This window comes from Oryza brachyantha, chromosome 1, assembly GCF_000231095.2.
Source record: "Oryza brachyantha chromosome 1, ObraRS2, whole genome shotgun sequence".
NCBI lineage: Eukaryota > Viridiplantae > Streptophyta > Magnoliopsida > Poales > Poaceae > Oryza > Oryza brachyantha.
The window spans coordinates 8,805,156-8,818,012 of NC_023163.2; the positions used below are offsets into that span (position 1 = coordinate 8,805,156).

The 12,857-nt window shown below is 40.5% G+C and overlaps 1 protein-coding gene across 1 annotated transcript; it reads right to left on the bottom strand.

The window, feature by feature from the left end:
- Positions 1–5,268: 5,268 nt before the first annotated feature.
- Positions 5,269–11,120, bottom strand: LOC102703625. Its single transcript, XM_006644052.3, has 6 exons — positions 10,758–11,120; positions 10,407–10,624; positions 6,507–6,723; positions 6,335–6,420; positions 6,168–6,259; positions 5,269–6,013 (listed from the first exon to the last, which is right to left on the bottom strand). Exons 1-6 carry the CDS (start codon positions 10,959–10,961, stop codon positions 5,775–5,777), a joined length of 1,056 nt encoding a protein of 351 aa, XP_006644115.1. The 5' UTR covers positions 10,962–11,120; the 3' UTR covers positions 5,269–5,774.
- Positions 11,121–12,857: the final 1,737 nt, after the last annotated feature.

Consider the following 12,857-nt stretch of genomic DNA (forward strand, 5'->3'; position numbering starts at 1 on the left):
TATATACGCATGGATAGTGCGGGACACATAAAAATAAAGCTGAGTGTATTTATTTAAACTAAAACGGGCTACTTATTATCTGTGAGCCAACGCACGCTCATCCCTAGGTCGTGTTCGACTGTGTTAGTTTTGGATTAAGTTATCCGGCGCGAAAAATATAGTAATATTGATACATGATTAATTAACTATTAATTATAAAAAATTAAAAAGAGATTAATATGATATTTTTAAAGCAACTTTTATATAAAAAATTTTTAAAAAAAGCACATTCTTTAACAGTTTGAAAAACTTACGCACGAAGAAATAAAGAAAAATCTAGGTAAGTATGGCTTCCGCCGAACGTGGCGCTAGTCCAACATTGGAACTAGTGGGCTGAGTCACGGAGCGCACTTGCAGGCCAGAGAAGGAAAGCCCGCACCACTTGCACCGCTATTTAGGATAGCTCGCCCACCTACGTTTAATATGGGCTCAATTCGTGTACGTAACGAGATGGGCCAAATTTCTATTTATGGGCTTAATTCGCTTACGTAATGAGATAGGCCGAATTTTCGTCTATGGGCTGAATTTGTCCCACAAAACGTGATGTGTCAATTTCATCTATGGGCTGAATTCGCACACGTAATGAGATGGGCCGAATTTCCCTCTTTAGGCTGAATTCATCCAACAAAACATGATGGGCTAAGTTCATTTATATGCTAAATTCGCGCACGTAATGAGATGGACTGTATTTCCGTCAATGGGCTGTTTATTGGCTGAATTCACGCACGTAGTGAGATGGGCTGAATTTTCGTTAATGGGATGAATTCATCCACCAAAACATGGTGGGCCAATTTCATTTATGGGCTAAAGTCGCTTACATAATGAGATGGGCTGAATTTCTGTCTATGGGCTGAATTTGTCCACCAAAACGTGCTAGGCCAATTTCATCTCTGGGCTGAATTCACGCACGTAATAAGATGGGCTAAATTTTCCTCTTTAAGCTAAATTCATCCACCAAAACATGCTGGGCCAATTTCATTTATGGGTTGAATTCTTGTACGTAATGAGATGGGCCGAATTTTCATCTACGGGCTGAATTTGTCCACCAAAACGTGGTGGGCCAATTTCATATCTGGGCTGAATTCACGGACGTGGGCCAATTTTATTTCTAGGCTGAATTCACGCACGTAATAAGATGGGCCAAATTTCCATCTATAGGCTGAATTCGTCCACCAAAACATGATGGGCCAATTTCATCTCTCGGCTAAATTCTATGGGCTAAATTCGTCCACCGAGATGGGCCGAATTTTCGTCAATGGGCTGAATTTGTCCATCAAAACATGCTAGGCCAATTCCATCTCTGGGCTGAATTCTAAGGGCTAAATTCGTGCAAAAAAACATGATGGGTCAAGTTCATTTGTGGGTTGAATTCGCGCACGTAATGAGATGGGCTGAATTTCCGTGAATAGGCTGAATTCATCCACCAAAACATAGTGGGCCAACTTCATTTATGGGCTGAATTTGTTTACATAATGAGATGGGCTGAATTTCTGTCTATGGGCTGAATTCATCCACCAAAACGTGCTAGGCCAATTTCATCTCTGGGCTGAATTCACGCACGTAATAAGATGGGCTGAATTTTCCTCTTTAAGCTAAATTCATCCACCAAAACATGCTGGGCCAATTTCATTTATGGGTTGAATTCTTGTACGTAATGAGATGGGCCGAATTTCCATCTACGGGCTAAATTTGTCCACCAAAACATGGTAGGCCAATTTCATATCTAGGCTGAATTCACGCACATGGGCCAATCTCATTTCTAGGCTGAATTCACGCACGTAATAAGATAGGCCAAATTTCATCTATAGGCTGAATTCGTCCACCAAAACATGATGGGCCAATTTCATTTATGGGCTAAATTCATTTACGTAATGAGATGGACCGAATTTTCGTCAATAGAATGAATTCGTCTACCAAAACGTGCTAGGCCAATTCCATATCTCGGCTAAATTCTATGGGCTAAATTCGTCCACCGAGATGGGCCGAATTTCCGTCAATGGGCTAAATTTGTCCATCAAAACGTGCTAAGCCAATTCCATCTCTGGGCTGAATTTTATGGGCTAAATTCGTCCACCAAAACATGATGGGTCAAGTTCATTTGGTTGTTGAATTCGCACACGTAATGAGATGGGCTGAATTTCCGTGAATGGGCTGAATTCATCACCCAAAACATGGTGGGCCAATTTCATATCTGGGCTGAATTCACGCATGTGGGCTAATTTCATTTCTAGGCTGAATTCACGCACGTAATAAGATGGGCCAAATTTCCATCTATAAGCTGAATTTGTCCACCATAACATGATGGGCCAATTTCATTTATCGGCTAAATTCATTTACGTAAGGAGATGGACCGAATTTTCGTCAATGGGCTAAATTCGTCCACCAAAACGTGCTAGGCCAATTTTATTTATGGGCTGAATTCGTTTACATAATGAGATGGGCTGAATTTCTTTCTATGGGCTGAATTCGTCCACCAAAACGTGCTAGGCCAATTTCATCTCTGGACTGAATTCACGCACGTAATAAGATGGGCTAAATTTAGCCCATCTTATTACGTGCGTGAATTCAGCCTAGATATGAATTCTTGTTACGTAATGAGATGGGCTGAATTTGTCCATCAAAACTTGCTAGGCCAATTCCATCTCTGGGCTGTATTCTATGGGCTAAATTCGTCCGCCAAAACATGATATGTCAAGTTCATTTGTGGGTTGAATTCGCGCACATAATGAGATGGGCTGAATTTTCATGAATGGGCTGAATTCATCCACCATAACATGGTGGGCCAATTTCATTTATGGGTTGAATTCATGCACGTAATGAGATGGGTCGATTTCCGTCTATGGGCTAAATTCACCCACCAAAACATGATGGGCCAAGTTCATTTGTGGGCTGAATTCTCGCACGTAATGAGATGGGCTGAGGGCTGAATTCATCCACCAAAACATGGTGGGCCAATTTCATTTATGGGCTGAATTCTCGCACGTAATGAGATGGGTCAATTTCCGTCCATGGGCTGAATTCACCCGCCAAAACGTGGTGTGCCAATTTCATTTCTGGGCTGAATTCTCGCACTTAATAAGATGGGCCAAATTGCTCTCTTTAGGTTGAATTCGTCCGCCAAAACATGATGGGCCAAGTTCATTTATGGGCTAAATTTGCGCACATAATGAGATGGGTTGAATTTCCGTGAATGGGCTGATTTCGTCCAACAAAACGTGGTGGGCCAATTTCATTTCAGCGCTGCTCTGCCTCTCCAGCGGAAGAGAGGGTGTAGATCATGACGTATGTGATCCTTGTTTAATATTTATCGTCCTAGTTCATTATTAATCATATACGTAGCATGACATGACTTCCTTGGAAAGGCCTTACATGAAAGATTTTTTAATATTTACGAGGTACAAAGAGGTGGGACGATGTAAGCTGTAGATCTGTGATGAGCAAGATATGAAAAGACAATATTAGAATATGTGGCATTGATGTAAATATAATGATATTAGAATGACATGTGTTTTCCATATACATGAAAAAGTATCAGAAGGTATCAGAAGGGTATCGAATGAACTAACTTATAGGATGTTGCGTTGTTTTGTTCTTACATATGTTATGTTCATACGCAAGGTTTATGTGCTATTTCGCCGGTTACGAGGAAGTTGGGAGGCAGAGAGTCGAGGGCAGGCAGTGGATGCGTGGCCAAAGGTTAGACCGAAGGAAGGGGTTTCAAAACTGCTTGTGTTCGTCGAAGCTAGAGGCGACCGCACAATGTCGATGTGTCATAGGATCGGTTTAGACTTAAGTGGAAAGATTTAACAAGATCACACAAATATGAACTTTACTACATAAATCCAGCCAAAGTTTAGAAACCGACGTAAACAAAACGGTCAAAGATTGAAAACCGAATAGAAGAGAATGTAATTTTCCCACCACATAACTAATATTTTACGGTCCTCTCCAAAACTATTTACGTGGTTCCTTGCCATACCTTCAAATTCACTTAAGTTACCTTTTGATACCTCCATAGTTTGTTAAACATAATTTCCCTGGGATCAATTACCTTTTAACCCTTAGTACTTTTATACCTCTAATATCTTTCATGTGATAAATTTTATCGTGAGCCATCAGATGTGTCATTTTAGAAATGCAAACCCCATAAAATGTCTCGTTTATACTATATGATTCATTCCTATAAGCAAATCCATTTTTCGTCCGAAAAGAACAGGCAAGCGACTACCTCCACATTGCGGTTTCACCTTGGACAGGGCTCAAGACTAGGATAGAATCATCTAAGTACTGTGCATTCTAATACATAAACATACAATATACCGTCGTGGTGCATAAACTTGTACCAAAGGACAACATTGGCACCATGGATAATTATACAAGGTTTAACACAGATTATGCCCATGTGTTCCTCCGTTCCAAAATAAGATAATCTCTAATCATCTTGCCCGTTCCAAAAAAGTTATCTTTAAGCAATTATTATATTGGAGTTTGGAAGGAGAACAAACGTATTGAAACTAGATAAAATGAGGAACAATTAGATTAAAATTTGATAAAGTAAAGCATATTACATATTTCTACTTTTGTATTGGTATATGCGATATAGGTGAAAAAGTAAGCTATTATAGGATGGACGAAGTAAGTAATTTGTTTTACAACTAGCTAGAGGTGTCATAAGAAAGAAGTGAAGATTGTTAAAGTGTTTTGCAAATCCTAGACCCCCAACATGAAGTAATTCTTAACGGGAAAAAATCACAACTTCATGAAAGCATAAGCACAATCTTAAACCTATAGACTGAAATACTCATCATCATCTGCTTGTATGGCATCCTAATAAATGATAAACTGGGCAATATCAGCCAACATGTGCTAGTTTTGTCTTTGGTTCACACACACTGCACAAGCTCATGTACTGGATTGCACTAAGTCATATAGGCTAGCACAACCTGCCTAGAGTGCTTCGGCAGTTCGTTTAAAATATATTCCCTCTGTTCTGACTTTATGACATTATCTAGATTCATATGTTTGCTAATAAATCTAAACACATATATAAAATATATACATTGATATATGAATTTACCTAGACAAACCCAGACAGTCTTATGATATGTAATAGAGGGAATAATTGATAACTAAGCATATGATAACTTAGTACAATTCAGTACGTAAGGATAGGAAATTAACCAGAATTGTCCCTTTTCACCACACGGACAGAAGATAAAAAAACAGGTGATATGTAATGCTTCAACCATATATCATTTTATTCTCACATGCCAAATATCAATTATAAGTTACATACTCAAACCCATGCAAGCACCAAAGAGCAAACATGTGCCCCACTTAAATCAAAATGTTGAAAAAGATATTTTATCGTCATCATCGCTATATCTGAAGCAGACCGGTATACATCATATTAACCAATCACTGCCTACCTAGCTTTGCCACATACCATCCACTCAAAAGCATCTACGATATGCTGCATAATTTCGGTGACTATCTAACTAGTTACTATGAAGTAACTCAAAATATTGGTGAACTAAGCAGACCTAGGTGAAAACAAATGTGGGGCTATATAACATAAATGAAGCCCCGTTCTACTATTTTCTTAAAAAAGAAAAAGAGAGATAATGATATTAGTGCCCGTGGACTCAATGGTTGTATGTCAAGTCATCACTTAATTAGCGGGCATCTGGCTGAGCTATTCGCCAAAACACAGGGAACTTTCACAAACATGTGTTCTAGTGTGAAAGGAAGAAGCGATAATCGGGATGATCTACCCGCCGCTGGCAAAGCCAGTCATCTGCAGCTTTCAGAAGTGAGTTAGTTAACTGTTGCTCATGCTCTTGATTTGACTTCCACATGGAACCATTAAACTTGTGTGACGCTAGACCAATAAGAGGCAGCGTGACCTTCCCAGGAATATCATAAAATTTGCTATTATGAAAAACATTTCTCTCAGGATGCCGACTTAGTGTACCTGCCCAACGTTGTACATTAATTAGTGATATGATTCCGTTTCCCTAATTGCTCATTTATCATCCTTTAGAATGTAACAAGATATCTAATCGGTACATCATATAAAATGCAGTTGTAACATCTATGTCTAGCTTTCAGCACGAAAAGAGGATTACCTTCATGTAGTGTAGATAGTGAATGGAATGTTAAAAAGCAAGCATCAGAATCTTGTAATGTTGGTCCTGTTGGTATCCTGTATATGGGATACCTGCACTCAACATCAAATGGGTAAGACAATCTGTTAGGCAACTGATCTAGTAGCCAAACGAGTAACAGGGAATACCAGGCTACAGAAATCCAACTGGATGGTAGAAGATCACAACTCCTGTATGTCCTCAAATCAGGAAACCTATTAGCAAGCAAAGATATCTGCAGGCGGAAACAGAAGAAAACTCATCATCTTGGTTGCTACTATAATATTCATTGACCAGAAGAGGGAAAAAAAAAAACCATACCATGTCTGCTAATGGTTGTCTTCCATATGGTGCATTATGCTCCATATATTGAAAAACAGGGTACAATTCCTGGTTGCCAGACTCACTATCATCACTGGAGAAACCATCTTGATCTACAGAAATACTGTTAACTAAACATCGGCCACTTATTTGCTCATTGTCGCTTTCACTGCTTATATCGTGAGCACTGTCACCATCACTATCTTCACCAAGTCGTCTGAAATTGAAAACAGATGAAACTTTTTTCAGAAATAAATTTCATGGTCTTTCAAAGGAAAGAAGAAAACTCTGTACAAAAAAAAAAAGATTCGTTCAAACTTCAACCAAGTGTAAATACTGAAACTTGAGAAAAACATTAAGATGAATATGATCAGATGGACTTTAAATAGCATAGCAGGTTTAGCTACTAACACTTCATGATTGAAACCAGCATCACGCTGATGCTGAGGTTAGTCATTCACTCATTCTTGTGTTTTAAAAGAGACCCTATTTGCAGTTATAGACATTGCAGGATCAACAAGCACTGTTGTCTTGTAGCTAATTATATGGCACCATATCCATAGTCAACACCTCGTTACTGACGGTAGTACACAACTTTCCTTATATACACCGTAATTACTGGATAGTGGATACATAGAAATCCCTCGCAAACTGCAAATGATGGAAATGACCACCGTCATGGCACGTGGCACATCAGTATGCACTCTGGCTTGCACCTCTATCATCCTCAGGGAGGTGCGCAGGAGAGGAGATGACATCATGGTGCTGTAGCTAGAGGGTGGACATGAGCATGGCCTGGTGGCAGGGAGAGGCAGTGACTATGTAGAGCAAAAGGAGTTAGGGTCCTTCCTGGTCCAGTCCACCACTCACAGAGTCACAGCCCCATGATTTTCAAATCTCTTATGCTTACAATCATTTCATACATGTGTCCAGGGCAATGGATTCCTCAACATACTATAATTTACCATACACGAATAAAAAAAGCACCAAGGTCACAAACCCCATCTCTGTACTGTGAATCAGAGTTATATCCCTGAGGCCCTAAAGAATCCTAGTTTTAGGAACTATTGGATTGTAAACCGCAAATTCTGTCAACTATGGTTCACATGAGGTCAGCAGATTTCAAGAGGTCGGCACAGATGCGCATGCAGCCATAAAAGAGATTACTATTTGATGATTTAATAGTGTTATATGGTTGATTTGTGATAATCATGATTTGCCAGTGTTCTTAACTTATTTCAAAAAAAAAAGAAAAATGGTCACGCCCAAACTAGGGCAGTAAATGAATATTTGTAGGTACCACATGCAACCAGACCATCAGACAAAGCAGTGTGTGGCATAAGATAGTTCTATGAATTACAGATAGCAAAAGGCAAGCTTTACTGTAAAAAACGTGTATTGGATGCACTTATTATCCATATCTGCAATATTAACTCTTTAAAGGCTGAATGCTTGCTACAACACTTCGCAGAGGTGCGGGCATGTGGCTATCTACAAATGAAGCCACTCCTCTCCAGCAGTCATATGGGAAATTGATTAATGGAAACTGCAGATTTTATCATTCCTATATTCCTTGGCCATCACAAGGAGTCCATGCAGTCTGAATCCTCTACAGACAATGACGACGAAAGAATTGCATCCATCTTCTCAACCAAGGTCACCATGAACCCAGTTTAATTGCGTCGGGTATGGTATGATCCCAGTTTAATTGTGTCAGGTATGTTATGATAGGGTATACCACTTTGCGGATATAGTTTCGGGACATGGGATGTGAACCCAACAAATCTGGGTCGATTATCTGTATTGATAACCAAACCAATAGCCATTTTCATCTATAGTAAATATTTCGTTTTCTATTGTAACTTTGTAAGCCTATGAGATTTTCTATCACTTGCTCCATGCACAGTATGTTCTCACTCTCTACCATAATGGATTTATCTCACCACACTCTTTTCAAACAATCAGGCCCTCCATCTCCTCTCAACCAGCAGCAGCTGGACGGAACAGCAACATCAAGCTACATGTATCATGAGACAAGTCACTAGTGCGATTCAGGGCTGCAGAAGATGACCATGACCTCTAGGGGTGGAGGCAACAACAGTGGCTTCAATTTGCACTCGATCCAGTAGGAACCTTCACCTAATCATCAATCATTTCCATCCATGACCTCCCAGGTTGGTGTGATTTCTTTACCATTTTTTATCTTCTTGTTGGTTTACTAGTGCTGCTTGCATAACTCAACTGAAAATCTTAATATGCTATTTATGGCAGCTACCAGCTAGTGAGGAAACATATTTGCTTATGCAAAATCTACTATGAACAAAAAATGGGAAATTCTCCCCTTTCACACATGGTAAAAAATGGCAACCAATTCCTACCTGGTCAACCTAGCCTAACACCCCAACAATCACACAAAAGAGTAGGCCATTATCTACCAATGTTCAACCATTTTGATTGCGCGATACCCGATAGGTATTCCGTATTCATGAATTTCATCAACTCTTTTAGTTTGTTTCCACCAGGTTGGCATATAAGGTCCCCTTCCAGCAAACCGTGTGCCCAGTAAGGCACCCAGGTCACTGGACACCGATAAATTTTCCGTATTAAGGTATAACCCATATATATGTACAATGTTGGACCCCTGACAAAATTGTACTGGACCTCCTGAGCTGGACGCTGGCCCAATCAAACACTCAGGCGAGCAGAGACTCTTCGTGGGCCAGAAAAGCAGGCCATAAGCCTAGGAGATTTATTCCAAAGATCAATCAACGGCTCACACTCAACAGTCTCCAGAATCCAGATCACTTTTACTAACGCAGCAGTGCCTCCCTTCCTCTTCCTCGCCAGCCACTGCTAACTCTAAAACTTCGATCCTTCTTGCAGAACTCCGCATCTGTGTGGTAAGATCAAGCACCAACGCAGGCCCTATGCCCGCGGTGGCCAGCAGAATCCCTTGGTCTCCTGCCTGGCCACCAAACAATGATTATACCTAAGAATCTGCACGCTGCACTTCTGTAGTAGGGTTTGTTCTCCTCCCCAACTGGCATCACATTCTTTTTTCCCTTCCCTGGTTCTACTTTCCTAATAGCTTGCTGTTAGATTAGGCTATTAGAGACATCACAGAACTTAGTTTATTAATTATTCTGCATTGCTGTTAGAATAGGAGCATAATCAATATTTTTTGCCACACTCTGATTACTCATAATCAGTTAGCTAAGGGCATAGATAAATAACAGTAATTGCTCTGCACAGTCAATTTAAGAGCATGTCTTGTCCTATATGAAATTATGAACCGGGTATCGCACTATCGCGTATTGGACAATGGACCTTGTCAACCGTATTTCACGCTTACAAATATTTGCCAAATTGGTGGTAGAGAGTGAAAATTTCCCAGTTATTTGCTACGTTCATAAATGTGAATTGGCAAAAGTTACCAACGATCCCTTATGTCATCAGTTTGAGATCTTAAAAGGGCATAGACGACAACCATGTTGAGGATGTAAATTTTCATAATCTCATTCTTTATACAGATTTACTTTTTCTTACTAAATAATTTCTCTTCTTTGCATGCAAAGAAAGAAGGTCAGATGTTTATTTGGAGTTCTCAAAAGTTTTTTATTCACTTTTATATGATCGATCGATACTTTGGTAAAAAAAAATAATTATTACACCCTTTACGACTATATGATAGTTAATTATACCGGTATTATGTAACATATTGTGTGTTTTTATCGCTTGGTATCTAGAACAGTGAGATGTATAGGATCCCGGTTCATTTTCGAACTGTGTTCGCCACTGCCAGCAACATCGGTAGTTTTGGCCACTTACACTGCAGTGGGCAGTGCCGTCCCAAGAAAGCAAGGCATGCTTCATATTTTAGGCAGAGAGAGAAGTTTATACCGTGTGCTTGACGGCGGCGGCGGCGGCGGCGGGGCTGCATACAGCTGGATGGCCGACAGGGAGGGGACGTAGTACTGCACGACGCCGTCCGTCCCATCGAGCAGGAGCGGCACACCGGCGCCATACGCGCTCCACTCCGCGAACGCCTCCCACAGATCCGCGAGCTCGAAGTACGGCGCCCCGGCCGCCGCTCCGCCCCTCCCCCGCGAGCTCGCCGCCTGCGCGCGCACACATCCCACAGACAGGAACCCGTCATCAGCTGGGCCACCAGCAAAAAGCCTCAGGCCGGCCGCTGGCCATCCATCCATCCAGCCAGCAAGCAACCGGCCGCGCTGTTAATTACGCACGTACCCGGGGAAGCCGGCGCGCGGGCACGCGGACGGCGGTGGACGCGATGAAGCTGCCGAGGTTGGTCTCCAACCCCTCCTCCTCCTTCGCCGCCCTCCTCGGCTTCCACTCAACCGCCGCCGGCTGACGGCGGCTAAGCAGGTGGCGGCGCGGCGGCGGGCAGTAGAAGCGGTCGTCGGCGCGGAAGGCGACGCCTGGGACGGACATGGCCGTGGGCCTGGGCTTCAGCTAGCGCGCCGCGACGGATTCGCCGGGAGGCGGGCGGAATGCCGACGCGAGGGATGGGGAGGGGAGGTGGAGAGGAGTAGCTGCTGTGGTAGAGTGAGCGGCGGTGTGCGAATTGTTACTAGTATATAAATAAATAAATGGGAGATTTCTTACCTATAGGCTATAGATGAGATGGATAATTGAGACGATATTTATTGCGGAGAAAATAGGGGTGGTTCGCCGCGGCAACGACGGAAACACGTACGTACGGTACGGTACGTTTGGAAGTTTGAATGCCGTGGCTTGGAGAGTCATGCGAAATTGCCCCCGTCTAGTTCAAAAAAAACGAATTTTTTTAATACTAACGGAAAAACGAATTTCATAACTCCCCTATAAACAACGAAACGAATCTTTTGAGTCTAATTAATTCATCATTAGCATGGCATTTATGGCTAATTATAAAATAATTAGGCTCAAAAGATCCATCTCATGATTTCCTCCCTAACTATGCAATTAGTTTTTCATTTCATCTTTTTTAAGGCTCCATTTAGATGCCTAAAGATTTGATATGATGTTTTTGAAAAAGAATTTTGGGAGTTAAACAGACCCTTAAGTTAATGGTCATGTTTGAACAGTTTAAGATTTAGAGAAACGGTGGGCGGGAAATTACTAAGGTGATGTTTAAGGTGATGTTTAGTTGCCAAAATTTTTTGGTAAAACATCACATCGAACGTTTTACCGGATGTCGGAAGGGGTTTTCGGACACGAATGAAAAAACGAATTTCACGGCTAGCCTAGAAACCGTGAGACAAATCTTTTGAGCCTAATTAATCCATCATTAGCACATGTTGGTTACGGTAGCACTTATGACTAATCATGGACTAATTAGACTCAAAAGATTCGTCTCAAGATTTCTTTCATAACTATGTAATTAGTTTTTTGTTCATCTATGTTTAATACTTTATTTAGGTGTCCAAAAAAATTTGGAACTAAACAAGGCCTAAGAATCGAAAAAGATTGGGTGTTTTCATTTGCTATATCTACTACTATAATATTCTATTCAAAGCAGTATTTATCATAAACTCTCCAAACATAACACATATTGGCATGATATAATTATGGCAAGAAAATATTAGAACATCAAAAAACGTGTAATTAGTCTCGAAACACAAGGTGGTGACACGGCTAAAAGACACTCCTAAATCGTGTAATTTGTTAGAGGTCACTTTTGCCAACATTTCCCACTGAGTTGGGAGAGAAACGTGTATCTTGTCTTTCATCCATTTACAACTGACACTCAAATATTTTCGCTTTAACTTATGTTTATAAGCTAAAATTTAATTTTTTATCCTTAAATTTAGAGTTAATATTAAAGTTTTTCACTGAAGTTTATTTTCTAGTCTTATCTTTTAGAACGCTAAGAGTACGTACATAATAATTTTATTCACAAATTATTTTTTATTTATATATATCATTTGTCACCCCTAATTGTTTTGCTATCTCACCTCTCATATAGGTGGGCCCTTCATCCATCCATTTTTTGATGAAGAGCTTAGAACATCTCCAAGAGAATGATCATCTCACTTGTCATAATTAAATTTGTAATTTTGTAAAAAAATATCCTCCAAAAGAGTAGCTATTTGACTTACCATGTTATTTGAATGACTAAATTTAAGTCCTTAATAGCCAAATCTAACCACTCATTCCCCCATTTCTATATGTGAGTCCCACGTGGGTGGGACCCTCTTATTATCCTCCCCTTGCTAGGATGAATAGTCTGTTGATGCTCTATGAATTTGAGTTGCCAAAACTAAAATGAATAGCTAAATTTTAATTTAAAGAGTTAAAATTTAGCCATTCTCTTATAGATATTAAAAATGATACAGTCGTGGACTG